The sequence below is a fragment of the Esox lucius genome, chromosome 20, assembly GCF_011004845.1.
Source record: "Esox lucius isolate fEsoLuc1 chromosome 20, fEsoLuc1.pri, whole genome shotgun sequence".
Taxonomy (NCBI): Eukaryota; Metazoa; Chordata; class Actinopteri; order Esociformes; family Esocidae; genus Esox; species Esox lucius.
The window spans coordinates 44907744-44927804 of NC_047588.1; the positions used below are offsets into that span (position 1 = coordinate 44907744).

A 20061-nucleotide genomic window follows, 5' to 3' on the forward strand; every position below is an offset into this window, starting at 1 on the left:
AATCCTACAATGTGATTTTCTGGATATTTATTTCTCATTTTGTCTCTCATAGTTGAAGTGTACCTATGATGAAAATTACATGCCTTTCTCATCTTTTTATGTCCTCCACTACATGTCCATTAGTCAGAAACATCCTCCACTACATGCCAATTGGAAGTGTCTGGCCCTGTTTGTCACTCTCCTGGTTGTCTGTCTGTATACTAAGTGATTCTCCTGGTTTTCTCCTGTAGTTCCTGTATATGCAGGATGTTCTGCAGTGGAGAGCTCAGGCTACACCGGACCATTCACTTTTTCTGGTGCTCAATGCCAAGGTATTACCACTTCCTTCTTTCTTCAATCAATCAAATGTATTTATAAAGCCCTTTTTACATCAGCAGTTGTCACAAAGTGCTTTTACAAAACACCCGGCCTTAAACCCCAAGGAGCAAACAACAGTAGTGTTGAATTTCAGTGACTAGGAAAAAGTCCCTAAGAAGGCCGTAATTTAGGAAGAAACCTAGAGAGGACCAAGGCTCAGAGGGGTGGCCAGTCCTCTTCTGGCTGTGCCGGGTGAACATATTAAGAGTACAAATTGTAATAATAAATAAATGCATGTGGGCTGAGTCCCGAGTCTATTTAAACTTAGTCCAGGTCAGAAGCATGACCAGATGGACAAGGACAGGGACAACATGGGGGAAGGAAGAGGTGTCAGCACAGTGGCAGCTGAAATCGTCAGGTATCATCTTGATCTCCAACACAACCAGGAGGACTTTGGACAGGGACAGCAACGTGTCTTTCAAGCCTGGTACTCCTCAGGTGTGGGCCAAGACCTCATGTCCTCCTAGGTTAAAACAGCAGGAGACAGGGAACATTTTGAAAATGCATTCCTTAGATTTACAGGTATTTATAGTGGAGAAGGAGAACTGACCCTTACTCCCCCAGCACAATAATATAGCAGCATATGACCTTGGGGCTGAGACAGGGGGTCCAGTGACACTTTGGCCCTATCTGGGGGAGGCCCCGGACAGCGCCCAACAGGCAGGAAATCAATCCACCCACATTGCCCAAATGGACACCCACCAACCGCAACCACCCTGAATGAGGGCGGAGTATTGCCAGCAGAGTACAGCCCAATTGCACAAGTGCGCAACAGAGAGACAACAAGCCAGTGACTCTGCCCCTGAATGGCATTGGCGGGAGGGCATCCCAGTGGCAACGAGAGCCCACCTGGCAAGACAGCAAGGGTGGACAGTATCAAGCCTACTGGTCACCTTCACACCCCTAGGCCAGATTGCGCTTAATCATAGACCGTGCTGTAGAGATGAGTCTTTAGTAGACACTTGAAAGTTTGCACTGAGTTTGCATTTCTAACCTTAATTGGGAAAACATTCTAGGTACAATTAAAAGGCCTGCTTCTTGTGATCTAAGGTTACGTTTAGGTATGTATGGCTGGATCATTTCAGCAAGGTAAGTAGGAGCAAGTCCATGTATTGATTTATAGGTTAACAGTAAAACCTTAAAATCAGCCCTAACCCTGACAGGCAGCCAGTGTAAAGAGGCTAGTACAGAAGTAATGTGTTGAAATGTTTATGTTCTAGTTAGGATTCTAGCAGCCGTGTCCAGCACTAATTTTATTTATTGATTTATCAGGGTAACCGGAAAGAAAAGCATTGCATTCATCAGGGCACAGTGTCCAGCAAAGCTTCTTGTCTGTAACGCTGTTATGATGTTCACCAGGGCACAGTATCCAGCACAGCATCCTGTCTGTAACTCTGTTATGATGTTCACCAGGGCACAGTGTCCAGCATAGCTTCCTGTCTGTAACTCTGTTATGACGTTCACCAGGGCACAGTGTCCAGCATAGCTTCCTGTCTGTAACTCTGTTATGACGTTCACCAGGGCACAGTGTCCAGCATAGCTTCCTGTCTGTAACTCTGTTATGATGTTCACCAGGGCACAGTGTCCAGCATATCTTCCTGTCTGTAACTCTGTTATGACGTTCACCAGGGCACAGTGTCCAGCATAGCTTCCTGTCTGTAACTCTGTTATGATGTTCACCAGGGCACAGTGTCCAGCATATCTTCCTGTCTGTAACTCTGTTATGATGTTCACCAGGGCACAGTGTCCAGCACAGCGTCCTGTCTACAGCTGCACAAGCGGGCGGAGCGTGTCGCTGTGGCGCTGATGGAGAAAGGACGCCTCAACACAGGAGATCACGTAGCTCTGGTCTACCCTCCAGGTAATAGCAACCTTAACTATCAATGCATGAAAGCTGCAAAAAGAGAGTCATCAAAACAGGCTGAGATAAGACTTTGTGATTCATACCAGTGAGCGGTATGACTAAAAGTCACAGCACGCTTGACTGCTCCATTTATACTAAGCAGGACGGGTAGAACATGGTGCATAGCTGTAAAGAAATGTGTTGTCTTGGTTGCTGTGTTCCTGGAAGTGACAAAAATTATCTTCCTGAATTATAACATTTTATTGTCAGCTCTTAGCTAGTCCTTGATGATCTCTCATGGATTCCATAGGTCTCTACTAGTCTCCTAATCATCACTAATTGTCTCTGCTGGTCTGTAATGGTCTCATTCTCTCTTTAGGTATTGACCTGATCGCCACGTTCTATGGATGTCTGTATGCTGGGTGTGTTCCCGTCACTGTCAGACCTCCGCATCCCCAGAACCTGGCAACCACCCTTCCCACTGTCAAGATGATCGTAGAGGTACATCAACATACAACATCACTATTAATGCCTTTAGTAACAACAGGTGTGGACAGACTTTATTAATAGTAAAGGTACTGTTGATCTGTCATAAACCCCCTGTCTTTAGTATGATTTATTACCCATATATTATGGCTTCATTAACAACAGTGTGTGTGTGTGTGTGTGTTTGTCACAGGTCAGTAAGTCAGTGTGCATCCTGACCACCCAGGCCATAATGAAACTATTAAAATCCAAGGAGGCTACAGCTGCTGTAGATGTGAAGTCATGGCCGTTGGTGTTGGAGACAGGTGACATCATCATACTGCCCTGTACTAACGTCATCATAATGCCCTGTACTAACGTCATCATACTGCCATGTAGTGACATCATCATACTGCCCTGTACTAACGTCATCATACTGCCCTGTACTAACGTCATCATACTGCCATGTAGTGACATCATCATACTGCCCTGTACTAACGTCATCATACTGCCCTGTACTAACGTCATCATACTGCCCTGTACTAACGTCATCATACTGCCCTGTACTAACGTCATCATACTGCCATGCAGTGACATCATCATACTGACCTGTACTAACGTCATCATACTGCCCTGTACTAACGTCATCATACTGCCATGTAGTGACATCATCATACTGACCTGTGGTGTGTTTATGTCAAACGCCCCTCATGTTAATGTTGGTGTTGGAGACAGTTGACATCATCATACTGCCCTGTAGAGACATCATCATACTGCCCTGTAGTGACATCACACTGTCATGAAGTGACATCATCATACTGACCTGTAGTGACATCATCATACTGCCCTGTAGTGTGTTTATGTCAAATGCCCCTCATGTTAATGTTGTTGTTGGAGACAGGTGACATCATTATACTGCCTTGTGGTGACATCATCATACTGCCCTGTAGTGACATCATCATACTGACCTGTAGTGACATCATCATACTGCCCTGTAGTGACATCATCATACTGACCTGTAGTGTGTTTATGTCAAATGCCCCTCATGTTAATGTTGTTGTTGGAGACAGGTGACATCATCATAATACCCTGTAGTGACATCATCATACTGCCCTGTAGTGTGTTTATGTCAAATGCCCCTCATGTTAATGTTGGTATTGGAGACAGGTGACATCATCATAATGCCTTGTGGTGACATCATCATGCTGCCCTGTAGTGACATCATCATATTGACCTGTGGTGTGTTTATGTCAAATGTTGGTGTTAGAGACAGGTGACATCATCAAACTGCCTTGTGGTGACATCATCATACTTCCTTGTGTTAACATCATCATGCTGCCCTGTAGTGACATCATCATACTACCCTGTAGTGACATCATCATACTGCCCTGTAGTGACATCATCATACTGCCCTGTAGTGTGTTTATGTCAAATGCCCCTCATGTTAATGTTGGTGTCACCCAGATGACTTACCCAGGAAGAAAAGCTTTCAGATGTACAAGCCTCCAACTCCAGAGATGCTGGCCTACCTGGACTTCAGTGTTTCAACTACGGGCATCCTGGCTGGAGTCAAGGTGAAGTGCTGTTCACTTTAGACTTCCAGTCTTTATACTAACGCTAGTTCCACAGCAGACTAGTATGACAAATACATCTTCTTACTAGTATAGATAGCTATGGTTATACGTGTCTGCTGGATGACTTTAATATAAATGTATATACTGGACAGAGATTCATCAAAATCACAGTCATAAGGGCATACTTTCCTGTATTGTTCCTTCAACATTATATTTTTCTGTAATTTTTACTTTGTGTTTAGTGTACCTGTAGTTTTAACACTGTGTTTAGTGTACCTGTAGTTTTAACACTGTGTTTAGTGTACCTGTAGTTTTAACATTGTGTTTAGTGTACCTGTAGTTTTAACAATGTGTTTAGTGTACCTGTAGTTTTAACACTGTGTTTAGTGTACCTGTAGTTTTAACATTGTGTTTAGTGTACCTGTAGTTTTAACAATGTGTTTAGTGTACCTGTAGTTTTAACACTGTGTTTAGTGTACCTGTAGTTTTAACATTGTGTTTAGTGTACCTGTAGTTTTAACGTTGTGTTTAGTGTACCTGTAGTTTTAACACTGTGTTTAGTGTACCTGTAGTTTTAACATTGTGTTTAGTGTACCTGTAGTTTTAACAATGTGTTTAGTGTACCTGTAGTTTTAACACTGTGTTTAGTGTACCTGTAGTTTTAACGTTGTGTTTAGTGTACCTGTAGTTTTAACGTTGTGTTTAGTGTACGTGTAATTTTAACACTGTGTTTAGTGTACCTGTAGTTTTAACATTGTGTTTAGTGTACCTGTAGTTTTAACACTGTGTTTAGTGTACCTGTAGTTTTAACACTGTGTTTAGTGTACCTGTAGTTTTAACATTGTGTTTAGTGTACCTGTAGTTTTAACATTGTGTTAAGTGTAAGTATATTTTGAACATTGTGTTCAATGTACCTGTAGTTTTCAGGAAACCTGTCTTTAGTTTTGTTATTGTTGTAACAGTGTTGACCTCCTCTCCTACCCCAGATGTCCCATGCTGCTACCAGTGCCTTGTGTCGCTCCATCAAGCTACAGTGTGAGCTCTACCCCTCCCGACAGATCGCGATCTGTCTGGACCCCTACTGCGGCCTGGGCTTTGCTCTCTGGTGCCTTTGCAGGTAAAGATTTCTTAACATCCAGAGGTTACTTTAAGTACCCAACACTCTGGTTCCTTTACAGCTCAACACCCTAACATCCATAGGTTACCTTAACTACCCAACGCTCTGGTTCCTTTACAGCTCAACACCCTAAGATCCATAGGTTACCTTAAATACCCAACGCTCTGGTTCCTTTACAGCTCAACACCATAACATCCATAGGTTACCTTAAATACCCAACGCTCTGGTTCCTTTACAGCTCAACACCATAACATCCATAGGTTACCTTAAATACCCAACGCTCTGGTTCCTTTACAGCTCAACACCATAACATCCATAGGTTACCTTAAATACCCAACGCTCTGGTTCCTTTACAGCTCAACACCATAACATCCATAGGTTACCTTAACTACCCAACTCTCTGGTTCCTTTACAGCTCAACTCCATAACATCCATAGGTTACCTTAACTACCCAACACTCTGGTTCCTTTACAGCTCAACACCATAACATCCATAGGTTACCTTAACTACCCAACTCTCTGGTTCCTTTACAGCTCAACTCCATAACATCCATAGGTTACCTTAACTACCCAACACTCTGGTTCCTTTACAGCTCAACACCATAACATCCATAGGTTACCTTAAATACCCAACGCTCTGGTTCCTTTACAGCTCAACACCATAACATCCATAGGTTACCTTAACTACCCAACGCTCTGGTTCCTTTACAGTTCAACACCATAACATCCATAGGTTACCTTAAAATACCCAATGCTCTGGTTCCTTTACAGCTCAACACCATAACATCCATAGGTTACCGTAACTACCCAACGCTCTGGTTCCTTTACAGCTCAACACCATAACATCCATAGGTTACCTTAAATACCCAACGCTCTGGTTCCTTTACAGCTCAACACCATAACATCCATAGGTTACCTTAAATACCCAACGCTCTGGTTCCTTTACAGCTCAACACTATAACATCCATAGGTTACCTTAAATACCCAACGCTCTGGTTCCTTTACAGCTCAACACCATCCCTGACTGGGGGATTGCAATGTGAAAATGGAGTGGAACTGGCTTCAAGGTCCAGATTTGAACAACACTGCTGTACATGGTGTCTCTGCTTGTTCACAGTGTGTACTCCGGCCATCAGTCCATCCTGGTTCCCCCTCTCGAGTTGGAGACGAACGTGTCTCTGTGGCTGTCAGCTGTGAGTCAGTACAAAGTCCGAGTCACCTTCTGCTCCTACTCTGTCATGGAGATGTGCACCAAGGGCCTGGGTTCTCAGACTGAAGCTCTGCGGGTCAGTACACACACTTTTGTTTTCTATCCTTGTGGGGACACAGGTTTTTCGGGTACTATTTAATGAAACTGCCAGTTGAGGAACTTTGAGGCGTTTATTTCTCAAACTAAACACTCTAATCTATTTGTCCTCTTGCTCAGTTGTGCAATGGGGCCTCCCACTCCTCTTTGCAAACTGCCTCAACCAGAATAGACAGTTCTGTAAAGGGAGTAGTACACAATGTTGTACGGGTTTTTCAGTTTCTTGGCAATTTCTCACATGGAATAGCCTTCATATCTCAGAACAAGAATCGACTGCTGAGTTTCAAAAGAAAGTTTTTTGTTTCTGGCCATTTTGAGTCTGTAATCAACCCCACAATTGTTGATGCTCTTGATACTCAGCTAGTCTTAGTCTAAAGAAGGACAGTTTTATTGTTTCTTTAATCGGCCCAACAGTTTTTAGCTGTGCTAACACAATTGCACAATGGTTTTCTAATGATCACATAACCTTTTAAAATGATAAACAATCGAAAACAGGACTGGTTTTTGCTGATAATGGGACTGATTTTTGCTGATAGTGTTATCTGCACTCGTAGCTGTGCAGATAACTCGATACGTAGAGTTTGAATCCCTTGTTCCACTTGCTTGTTGGAGCAGGGGACCAGGCATCAACAATTCGATGGACATCACTAATGCTTATTTTGGGCAGGTCTTGGAGACCTTAAGTAAACCGGAAACTGATATGCCAACATCTGGCTAAAGCGGAAGTTCGTCCATACGCTTGTGCACAGAGCCTATTGAAAATTGTGTCAGTGTTCAAATGTTCCGACCTGACTGTATGTATCAACCAGGATCCCACTTTCCCTTGATTTAATGTTGTTTCTGCCCGTGTGTAGTTACGTAGTGTGAACCTGTCCTGTGTGAGGACCTGCATGGTTGTGGCTGAGGAGCGTCCTCGAATCACCCTGACGCAGTCTTTCTCCAAGATCTTCAAGGACCTGGGTCTGTCTCCCAGAGCCGTCAGTACCACCTTCGGTTGCCGGGTCAACGTGGCCATCTGCCTGCAGGTGAGTTTTCGGCTTAGTAGTTCTGTAGTCTTTAGTAGTTCTTTAGTCCTTAGTAGATCTGTAGTCCTTAATAGTTCTGTAGTCCCTAATAGTTCTGTAGTCCTTAATAGTTCTGTAGTCCTTGTTGGCAGGTTTTGAGCAGGACGTGTTATTGACTCACTGTGAGGTCAGTGGAAGTCATATTCCCTATACAACAGATTGCTCCAGCAAACTGATCCTTACTCTTTTTCTTCTAATTAATCCTTAGTCTTTTTCTTCTTGGTCAGATTTTTCATAACTCTTCTTCTGTTTCCATATCACTTACTATTTCTCTCTGTTTGATTGTTCTTCACCAATCTTTTCTAACAGTTTTTCATTCTTGTTCTGTAAAAAGTCTAAATAGTCCTTACACTTCTCTTACTGACCCTTTCTTAACTCTTTTCTGTTTATTCCTCACTATTCTTCTCCAGGGTCCGAAATTAACACCCGCCAGTGCCAAATGTGGGTAGATTTTCCGTTTGGCAAGTAAATCTCAGAAGGCAGTAGCGGGTGAATATTTGTACCCAATGTTTCCCTGTTGTTGTTATCAGAGCAGCAGAGAGTGGTGCTGCTATGTTGTATCAATCTTTCTTGCTTCAGTTTGAAATAACACAAACTCCAGGGCTATATTTTCCACAGTCCACAAACCTCTCCAACCCTGCAGTGAGACCTCGACACCCTCTTTTCTGCTTGGAAACTCTTTTCATCAAGATCCTACATTAATTCATCCTTGGCTAATCCTTTTCCCTCAGCCTGTTCTTCCACAGTTAACTACCTCCCCTCTCCACCCTGTTCTACAAACCCAGCTACATACATTGACCCTGGTTGAGTGAACATATATCTCCAAACCTAATGTATTATCAAAAACAACTACCTGCTCCCTGGATCCCCTTCCTGCCACTCTCAAGGCCTGCCTTCCTGCCCTCTGTCCATACATCACTCAAATAGTCAATCTGTCTCTATCCCAAAGCACTGTCCCTTCAAACTGCACAACTGCTGTAGTCACACCCATCTTAAAGAAACCTGGTCTGGACCACACCAATTTTCATAACTTCCGCCCCATCTCCAACCTCCCCTTCCTTGCAAAAACCTTCGAAAGGACTATTGCCTCCCAACTGCAGTGTCACCTCCTCAATAACAGTTTATTCGAGACTCTTCAATCTGTCCCCCAGTGCATTGATTATATTTATTATTCGGCTCATCTATAAAGCCCTCCATGAGCCTGCTCCACCCCACCTCTGTGATCTTGTTCCCCATTACCAACCCTCTTGGTCACTCCACTCGGCTACCTCATCTTCCCCAAAGTCCAAGCTACAGAACTTTGGAGACAGGGCTTTCTCTAGGGCTGTCAGTGTCATATCCAAGTCCTTTTCTTTCGTCTATTTATAGTCTAATCACTCTCCTCGGGTGTGGTTTGTATTGTATCTGATGTACAGCGTCTTTAGGTCCAAGAAAAGCACTATATAAGTTCAGTCTATTATTATTATTAAAATCTAGCGAGCTGGCTGTGCACGTGCATGTTTGTGTTGAACTGTCACATTGTGGCTGTCACATTGATATGAAGAAGGAAGCCATCGTCTGAGCGACAACCCAAGGTAAAAAGCCAGCTAGCTAACTGTCACACCTCAATAGCTACAATAGATTAGCGTCATGCAATTAACATAAGAGATTCGGCAGCAACAATTAGACCGCCGGGATTTTATTTTATTTTCAAAATAATTGTCTGTGGGTGAAACAATATATACAGCAACAATAGTTATTATTATTGTTGTTAATTTGCTTTTGGTCATTATCTTTGGAGTGGGTTTCTTAAATCTCAGAGGCGATTCATGAACAATTTCAGAGAATGGTTAATTGAGGGGGAGTACTTAGGTTATTAGGGAATTATGTTAAGCATTGTCAAATAATGTTAAAAAGGAAAGGAAGAGAGACTAGTGTAAAGGGATGACATTTTTGCAATAGAAAAAATAACGATTTGTGAGAATTGGAGATATAGAGATTCAATGAGTTTCAAGAGGCTGGCTACAGTATGATGTTGAGGCTGTGGTGACGAGTTCAAATTTCAAAGTTTATTTGCCAAATGCACCAAAATAACACAGCATCATCCTGCACAATGAAATTCTTGTGACATGGCATCTATGTAGTAGGAATTTAGAAAAATATATAATGCAAGAATATAGCACAACCAGAAAAGGAACCAGGCAAGCCTAGTTCAGTGTTTTTCTTTCATTTGTGAATGACTTATCAATAAAGGTGAAGAAAACAAAAAGTTTCATCAATTGAAATCCACCAGAAATAGTCGCAATACTAGATAACTGTAAACAGTTTTAGTTTAGGATAACTACAACGTAGTTACTGAATGTTGTAGCCAGCTAAGTTTTTGTCTGTCCAAATCCCAACTTAGACCCAAAAAGCATGCCTGGATGCATACTTGGAAAATTCACAAGAAATAGTTGCAATATATCTGTGAACAGTTTTATTGCGACCCACAATTAAAATTACTAAATGTCATTGCCCTCACTGGATTCAAACTTGGTTCCCCCAAAATGAAAGGGACCGTCTTTAACCGTCAGTCAGTCAGTCAGATGGCAGGAGATCTGGAACATTCCAGATGCTCTGATGTCTTTTCAGGTACATTCAATGTACATTAGAATACAGTGGGGCAAAAGAGTATTTAGTCAGCCACCAGTTTAGTCAGTGCAAGTTCTCCCACTTAAAAAGCATAGAGAGGCCTGTAATTTTCACCATAGGTACACTTCAACTATGAGAGACAAAATGAGAAAGAAAAATCCAGAAAATCACATTGTAGGATTTTGAATGAATGTATTGGTAAATTATGGTGGAAAATAAGTATTTGGTCAATAACAAAAGTTAATCTCAATACTTTGTTATATACCCTTTGTTGGCAATGACAGAGGTCAAACATTTTCTGTAAGTCTTCACTTAGAGGAGTTTATTCAAAGCTAGAGGAGTTGAGCTGGTCAGGGAGAGAGGCGGCGGGACAAGCATCACTGCTATTCCTCCCTTTGTAGTTTGTGTCGCAGTCCTCCCCACATGTGTCTGGGGTCAGAGCTGTGGTAGTTAGCCCTCTGATGGCCTTCCGTAGGTCATATCTGGATCTCCTCAAAGCCTTCAGGTCCCCAGAGCTTATAGGCTGAGGACTGTGCTCTGAGAACAGATATTACCATGTACCCAGGGCTTTTGGTTGGGGAAAGTCCTGGCGGTGACCCTTGGGACTTGTCAATCCGTTGTTTCAAAGCAGTCCTGTAGAGCATTATTGGATCTCTCATTCCAGCACTGAACTGTCTGAAACCGGTTTATCCTGTTTTAGTCGTTGTCTATAGGATGGGAGGAGCTTTACTGAATGCAGGGTGGGGGAGGGGTTTGTAGCTGGAATAACAATGGTCAAGGGTCTGATCACCATGGGTAGGAAACGTAATGTGCTGGTGGTATTTTGGTAAAACTTTCCTCATATTTGCTCAATGATGAACGAATATCCAAAAGGAATCCCACCTATATTTGGAATCCCACCTATATTGGGAATCCCACCTACATTTGGAATCCCACCTACATTAGGGATCCCACCTACATTGGGAATCGCACCTACATTGGGAATCGCACCTACATTGGGAATCCCACGTACATAGGGAATCCCACCTACATTGGGAATCCCACCCACATTAGGTATCCCACCAACATTAGGATTCCTAATGTTGGTGGGATACCTAATGTGGGTGGGATTCCCAATATAGGGAATCCCCTATATTGGGAAGCAAGGAGACAAACATCTAAACAGACATCTATTAATGAAGGGAAGGATTCCTAATGTTGGTGGGATACCTAATGTGGGTGGGATTCCCAATGTAGGTGGGATTCCCAATGTAGGTGGGATTCCCAATGTAGGTGGGATTTCCAATGTAGGTGGGATTCCCAATGTGTTATTTGAAGGGTTGATTTCTGTCGGATTCTGTGCCACATGACTGCCTGAATCCTTCCCTTCATTAATAGATGTCTGTTTAGGTGTTTGTCTCCTTGCTTTGTCAACTACTCCGCAGCCTTCACATCCTCTACATTCAGAAATGTCTCTGAAGCATTAGATCTCAGATTATTTCCCTGTATTGTCACACCTGTGTCATACTCTTCTGTCTCTGTCTGTCAGGTTCATCAGGACCAGACCCAACCACCTGTCCCATAATCTTCTGTCTGTCTGTAGGGTACGTCTGGACCAGACCCAACCACCTGTCTCATAATCTTCTGTCTGTCTGTAGGGTACGTCAGGACCAGACCCAACCACCTGTCTCATAATCTTCTGTCTGTCTGTAGGGTACGTCAGGACCAGACCCAACCACCTGTCTCATAATCTTCTGTCTGTCTGTAGGGTACGTCAGGACCAGACCCAACCACCTGTCTCATAATCTTCTGTCTGTCTGTAGGGTACGTCAGGACCAGACCCAACCACCTGTCTCATAATCTTCTGTCTGTCTGTAGGGTACGTCTGGACCAGACCCAACCACCTGTCTCATAATCTTCTGTCTGTCTGTAGGGTACGTCAGGACCAGACCCAACCACCTGTCTCATAATCTTCTGTCTCTCTGTAGGGTACGTCAGGACCAGACCCAACCACCTGTCTCATAATCTTCTGTCTGTCTGTAGGGTACGTCAGGACCAGACCCAACCACCTGTCTCATAATCTTCTGTCTCTCTGTAGGGTACGTCAGGACCAGACCCAACCACCTGTCTCATAATCTTCTGTCTGTCTGTAGGGTACGTCAGGACCAGACCCAACCACCTGTCTCATAATCTTCTGTCTGTCTGTAGGGTACGTCAGAACCAGACCCAACCACCTGTCTCATAATCTTCTGTCTGTCTGTAGGGTACGTCAGGACCAGACCCAACCACCTGTCTCATAATCTTCTGTCTGTCTGTAGGGTACGTCAGGACCAGACCCAACCACCGTCTACCTGGACATGAGGGCTCTGAGGCATGACAGGTGTGACCACTCCCTTTTATTAAACATTATTATTTGGTTACATCTTCATAGTGTGGTTCTCTGTCTGAGGCTTGGATAGGAATATGAAACAGAGAGGAAGGCTGGATATGAAACAGAGAGGAGGGCTGGGTATGAAACAGAGAGGAAGACTGGATATGAAACAGAGAGGAAGGCTGGATATGAAACAGAGAGGAAGGCTGGATATGAAACAGAGAGGAAGGCTGGATATGAAACAGAGAGGAAGGCTGGATATGAAACAGAGAGGAAGGCTGGGTATGAAACAGAGAGGAAGACTGGATATGAAACAGAGAGGAAGGCTGGATATGAAACAGAGAGGAAGGCTGGATATGAAACAGAGAGGAAGGCTGGATATGAAACAGAGAGGAAGGCTGGGTATGAAACAGAGAGGAAGGCTGGATATGAAACAGAGAGGAAGGCTGGATATGAAACAGAGAGGAAGGCTGGGTATGAAACAGAGAGGAAGACTGGATATGAAACAGAGAGGAAGGCTGGATATGAAACAGAGAGGAAGGCTGGATATGAAATATGAAATATTCCAGTCTGGTTTTAGATCCCATCATAGTACTGAGACTGCACTCGTGAAGGTAACAAATGACCTTCTAATGGCCTCAGACAAAGGTTCCGCATCCGTCCTGTTGCTTCTTGATCTTAGTGCTGCTTTTGACACTATTGATCACTCCCTTCTCTTAGAGAGACTGGAAACCAATATTGGGCTACGTGGACATGTTCTAGCCTGGTTTAAATCTTATTTATCTGAAAGATATCAGTTCGTTAGTGTGGATGGCATATCCTCTGACAAGTCAAAGGTATGCTTTGGAGTTCCTCAAGGCTCGGTTCTGGGCCCATTACTTTTCTCACTATACATGCTCCCTCTGGGCGATGTAATCCGAAATCACAATATCAACTTTCACTGTTATGCTGATGACACACATTTATATATTTCAATGAAGCATGGAGAAGCCCCTAAATTAGCTATTTTGGAAGCATGCGTTTCAGATATTAGGAAGTGGATGACAGAAAATTTCTTGCTCTTAAACTCAAATAAAACAGAAATGCTCCTTTTAGGACCCAAAAAACAAAGAGCGTTGTTAGCAGATCTCACTGTGAACCTCGACGGCTGCATGGTCGTATCCCAAAAAACTGTAAAAAACCTTGGCTTTACCCTTGACCCTGACCTCTCCTTTGAAGAACATATAAAATATGTCTCAAGAGTTGCTTATTTTCATCTTCGAAACATCGCAAAAATTAGAAACTTTCTATCAAAAACTGATGCAGAAAAATTAATTCATGCTTTCGTTACTTCTAGATTAGATTACTGCAATGCTCTTCTCTCTGGTTATCCAGACAGATTAATAAATAAACTTCAATTAGTGCTGCACACAGCTGCTAGAATCCTAACTAGAACAAAAAAATTTGAACACATTACTCCTGTCCTGGCATCCTTACATTGGCTGCCTGTTAGGGTTAGGGCTGATTTTAAGGTTTTACTCTTAACCTATAAATCAATACATGGACTTGCTCCTACTTACCTTGCTGAAATGATCCAGCCATATATACCTACACGTAACCTTAGATCGCAAGATGCAGGCCTTTTAATTGTACCTAGAATTTCTAAACAAACAGTTGGCGGCAGGGCCTTTTCTCATAGAGCTCCACTCCTGTGGAATGATCTGCCAATTAAGGTTAGAAATGCAAACTCAGTGCAAACTTTCAAGTGTCTACTAAAAACTCATCTCTACAGCACGGTTTATAATTAGGTGTAGCCTGGCCCGGGGGCGTGAAGGTGACCAGTAGGCTTGATACTGTCCACCCTTGCTGTCTTGCCAGGTGGGCTCTCGTCGCCACTGGGATGCCCTCCCTCCAATGCCCTTCGGGGGAAGAGTCACTGGCTAGTTGTTGACTCTCTATTGCGCAGTTGGGCTGTACGCTGCTAGCAATACTCGGCCCTCATTCAGGGGGGTTGCGGTTGGTGGGTGTCCCTTTGGTTGATGCCTGGCAATGTGGTTGGATTGATTTCCTGCCTGTTGGGCCCTGTCCGGGGCCTCCCCCGGGTAGGGCCACAGTGTCACCGGACCCCCCGTCTCAGTTTCCAAGGTGTTACGCTGCTATATTATTGTGCTGGGGGACATGAGGGATGTACTACTAACTTTTCTCAGTTTCCTCCAATTTTAAATTTTAGAAGGAGATGAGGTCCTGGTCCACACCTGCGGATTACCTGGTTTGGGGGGACCGTTGCTGTTCCTGTCCTTGTCCACCTGGTCATACTTCTGACCTAGTCTAAAATCGAATATACTCTGGATTTAGCCAAGAGAAATGTATTTATTATTCCAATTGGACTCTTAATATCTCACCGGCACAGCCAGAAGAGGACTGGTCACCCCTCTGAGCCTGGGTCCTCTCTAGGTTTCTTCCTAAAATTTGACCTTCTTAGGGAGTTTTTCCTAGCTACTGAAATTCAACACTACTGTTGTTTGCTCCTTGGGGTTTAAGGCCGGGTGTCTCTGTAAAGCACTTTGTGACAACTGCTGTTGTAAAAAGCGCTTTATAAATAAATTTTGATTGATTGATTGATTTGAAGGCTGGGTATGAAACAGAGAGGAAGGCTGGATATGAAACAAAGAGGAAGGCTGGATATGAAACAGAGAGGAAGGCTGGATATGAAACAGAGAGGAAGGCTGGGTATGAAACAGAGAGGAAGGCTGGATATGAAACAGAGGAAGATGTTGAGTATGAAACAGAGTATGATGTTGGGCATGGCTATACTCCAGTTTGAGCAGAAACAAGTCTGTCCATTGATCTTTTTACATTTTAGTCATTGTAGTATTAGTTGTTGCTGCCAGTGATGTTGTGTGTCGATTATGTTGTGTGTTTATTGGTATACCTGTTATGAGGGAAGCCCACTGTAAAACAAGCCAAGGAGGCTTCGGGGTTAGGGTTAAAATTACATTTAGGTTTTCATGTAGTGTTAGGATTAGGCTTTGTGGGTTAATGTCAGAGTTAGTTTTAGGAATACAGATTTATTTTTTATTTTTGTAAATACATTTTGGTTTCTAAAAAACTAAGTATAAACAAATGTTTGTGTCACTAGGGTCCGTCTGGTGGAGAGAGGATCACCACACAGCCTCCCTCTTATGGAATCTGGCAAGGTGAGACATCTTCAACTACAGACATGATGAGATAGGTCTGGATAGACATCCTCAAATACAGACATGATGAGATAGGTCTGGATAGACATCCTCAAATACAGACATGATGAGATAGGTCTGGATAGACATCCTCAAATACAGACATGATGAGATAGGTCTGGATGGACATCCTCAAATACAGACATGATAAGATAGGTCTGGATAGACATCCTCAAATACAGACATGATGAGATAGGTCTGGATGGACATCCTCAAATACAGACATGATGAGATAGGTCTGGATAGACATCCTCAAATACAGACATGATGAGATAGGTCTGGATAGACATCCTCAAATACAGACATGATGAGATAGGTCTGGATAGACATCCTCAAATACAGACATGATGAGATAGGTCTGGATGGACATCCTCAAATACAGACATGATAAGATAGGTCTGGATAGACATCCTCAAATACAGACATGATGAGATAGGTCTGGATGGACATCCTCAAATACAGACATGATGAGATAGGTCTGGATGGACATCCTCAAACACAGACATGATGAGATAGGTCTGGATGGACATCCTCAAACACAGACATGATGAGATAGGTCTGGATGGACATCCTCAAATACAGACATGATGAGATAGGTCTGGATGGACATCCTCAAATACAGACATGATGAGATAGGTCTGGATGGACATCCTCAAATACAGACATGATGAGATAGGTCTGGATAGACATCCTCAAATACAGACATGATGAGATGGGTCTGGATAGACATCCTCAAATATAGACATGATGAGATAGGTCGGTTTCTGTGAACGTCAGTAACACTGTGTTCTGTTTGGATCAGATTCTACCAGGGGTTAAGGTCATCATTGCCAACACAGAGACCAAAGGTCCCCTGGGAGACTCTCATCTGGGAGAGGTGAGTCAGTTCACTTTTAATTATGTGTTCTATATGTAGTTCTTACTCTAGGCCTGTGTGTCTGGAGTTCTATATGTAGTTCTTACTCTAGGCCTGTGTGTCTGGAGTTCTATATGTAGTTCTTACTCTAGGCCTGTGTGTCTGGAGTTCTATATGTAGTTCTTACTCTAGGCCTGTGTGTCTGGGGTTCTATATGTAGTTCTTACTCTAGGCCTGTGTGTCTGGGGTTCTATATGTAGTTCTTACTCTAGGCCTGTGTGTCTGGAGTTCTATATTTAGTTCTTACTCTAGGCCTGTGTGTCTGGAGTTCTATATGTAGTTCTTACTCTAGACCTGTGTGTCTGGAGTTCTATATGTAGTTCTTACTCTAGGCCTGTGTGTCAGGAGTTCTATATGTAGTTCTTACTCTAGACCTGTGTGTCAGGAGTTCTATATGTAGTTCTTACTCTAGACCTGTGTGTCAGGAGTTCTATATGTAGTTCTTACTCTAGGCCTGTGTGTCTGGAGTTCTATATGTAGTTCTTACTCTAGGCCTGTGTGTCTGGAGTTCTATATGTAGTTCTTACTCTAGGCCTGTGTGTCTGGAGTTCTGTATGTAGTTCTTACTCTAGGCCTGTGTGTCTGGAGTTCTATATGTAGTTCTTACTCTAGGCCTGTGTGTCTGGAGTTCTGTATGTAGTTCTTACTCTAGGCCTGTGTTTCTGGGGTTCTATATGTAGTTCTTACTCTAGGCCTGTGTGTCTGGAGTTCTATATGTAGTTCTTACTCTAGACCTGTGTGTCTGGGGTTCTATATGTAGTTCTTACTCTAGGCCTGTGTGTCAGGAGTTCTATATTTAGTTCTTACTCTTGGCCTGTGTGTCTAGAGTTCTATATGTAGTTCTTACTCTAGGCCTGTGTGTCTGGAGTTCTATATGTAGTTCTTACTCCAGGCCTGTGAATCTGGAGTTCTGTATGTAGTTCTTACTCTAGGCCTGTGTGTCTGGAGTTCTATATGTAGTTCTTACTCTAGACCTGTGTGTCAGGAGTTCTATATGTAGTTCTTACTCTAGACCTGTGTGTCAGGAGTTCTATATGTAGTTCTTACTCTAGGCCTGTGTGTCTGGAGTTCTATATGTAGTTCTTACTCTAGGCCTGTGTGTCTGGAGTTCTATATGTAGTTCTTACTCTAGGCCTGTGTGTCTGGAGTTCTGTATGTAGTTCTTACTCTAGGCCTGTGTGTCTGGAGTTCTATATGTAGTTCTTACTCTAGGCCTGTGTGTCTGGAGTTCTGTATGTAGTTCTTACTCTAGGCCTGTGTTTCTGGGGTTCTATATGTAGTTCTTACTCTAGGCCTGTGTGTCTGGAGTTCTATATGTAGTTCTTACTCTAGACCTGTGTGTCTGGGGTTCTATATGTAGTTCTTACTCTAGGCCTGTGTGTCAGGAGTTCTATATTTAGTTCTTACTCTTGGCCTGTGTGTCTAGAGTTCTATATGTAGTTCTTACTCTAGGCCTGTGTGTCTGGAGTTCTATATGTAGTTCTTACTCCAGGCCTGTGAATCTGGAGTTCTGTATGTAGTTATTTATGTATGTCTATGTTGATTGAGTTCTATATTTGAGTTCTATAGGTAATAATTTCTTTAGACAGTATTGTGCTATGCGTTACTGTATATCTATGTAGTTCTGTTCTACCTTCTGAAAACAGCATCTTACTAATGTATTTGTTATTATATTCATGGAGATCTGTTTCCTGACACATATCTTCTGTTTTATAAGGTGTGGGTGAGTAGTCCCCACAATGCAACAGGCTACTATACCGTGTATGGGGAAGAGGCTCTGCACGCAGACCACTTCAACACCAAACTGAGCTTTGGAGACACGCACACAATTTGGGCCCGGACAGGATACCTGGGCTTCCTACGACGCACAGAGCTCACAGACGCCAGTGGAGGTTAGGCAGTGTTTTACTACCCTAACCCTAACCCTAACCCAGTGGAGGTTAGGCAGTGTTTTACTACCCTAACCCTAACCCAGTAGAGGTTAGGCAGTGTTTTACTACCCTAACCCAGTGGAGGTTAGGCAGTGTTTTAATACCCTAACCCTAACCCAGTGGAGGTTAGGCAGTGTTTTACTACCCTAACCCTAACCCAGTGGAGGTTAGGCAGTGTTTTAATACCCTAACCCTAACCCAGTGGAGGTTAGGCAGTGTTTTACTACCCTAACCCTAACCCAGTGGAGGTTAGGCAGTGTTTTACTACCCTAACCCTAACCCAGTGGAGGTTAGGCAGTGTTTTACTACCCTAACCCTAACCCAGTGGAGGTTAGGCAGTGTTTTACTACCCTAACCCTAACCCAGTGGAGGTTAGGCAGTGTTTTACTACCCTAACCCTAACCCAGTGGAGGTTAGGCAGTGTTTTACTACCCTAACCCTAACCCAGTGGAGGTTAGGCAGTGTTTTACTACCCTAACCCTAACCCAGTGGGGGAGGGGTGAGTGCCAACACATCATTGTAAATCCAGCCATAGTGTGGTTGAATTTGTAACACAATCCCTCTCCAAAGCTAACGAGCACAAGTAGATTAACAGCAATAATAACATCAACTTATGCAAAACATTAACTCACATGGAGTACACACATAAATCACTTTGCACAATGCAAAGAGAAGAGACGTTTACTCTGAAATCATGCAGGATACCTATTTCCAATTTCCCTGTTGTTCACACTGCCTGTGAATGTTACATTAGCACTCAGGTTATATTTTTGGGGAGGATGAGATGCAGTTGTGAAAAACTCAAGATCGTGCTACTTTAGAATTGTAAAACTCGATTTGTACAAGCAAAACACATTAGTCTGTCTTCATAACAGGGCGTTTGTACGTTCACAGATCTAATTCCACACTTACGTTTCATGTTTTACGTATTACTTTCTTTACGATCCTACCAGTTTACGGATGGATTTTCTTACGATTCAAACAATATGTATGCTAATCCTTCTGGCAGATACCTAACTCCATACTGACTTACCGTTACGTTTCTCTGACCTAACTAGAAGCATCAACACTCCGAACTTCGGGTTTGCTTTGTAAATGGGAAAACCTGGAAACTTGGCAGTGTATCAAATACTTGTTCTCCCCACTGTATAGCTACAAGACTTGTGTATATTGCTGAAGATATCTATACTGACATTAACCCATAGCTACAAGACTATCACATATTACTGAAAATATCTATACTGACATTAACCTATAGGTACAATACTATTGTATATTACTGAAGATTTCTATACTGACATTAACCCATAGCTA

At 43.0% G+C, this 20061-nt stretch overlaps 2 protein-coding genes across 7 annotated transcripts in view; one reads left to right on the top strand and one right to left on the bottom strand.

Annotated features, from left to right (window-relative positions):
- Positions 1–20061, top strand: part of dip2a (disco-interacting protein 2 homolog A) — a 149800-nt gene that overhangs the window by 125470 nt on the left and 4269 nt on the right. For 4 of the 6 annotated variants that reach the window (XM_029115636.2, XM_029115637.2, XM_029115638.2 and 1 more), the window contains 12 exons: positions 231–311; positions 2095–2218; positions 2580–2701; positions 2880–2991; positions 4130–4239; positions 5226–5356; positions 6473–6641; positions 7516–7686; positions 12633–12694; positions 15804–15861; positions 16703–16777; positions 18534–18708. In XM_029115636.2, the coding sequence (XP_028971469.2) occupies positions 231–311; positions 2095–2218; positions 2580–2701; positions 2880–2991; positions 4130–4239; positions 5226–5356; positions 6473–6641; positions 7516–7686; positions 12633–12694; positions 15804–15861; positions 16703–16777; positions 18534–18708 (1390 nt within the window). The other 2 variants (XM_034288763.1, XM_034288762.1) reach the window with 2 other exon arrangements.
- si:dkeyp-118h9.7 (sacsin) overlaps positions 1–20061 on the bottom strand; it is a 52684-nt gene that overhangs the window by 1689 nt on the left and 30934 nt on the right. The window lies entirely within an intron of this gene.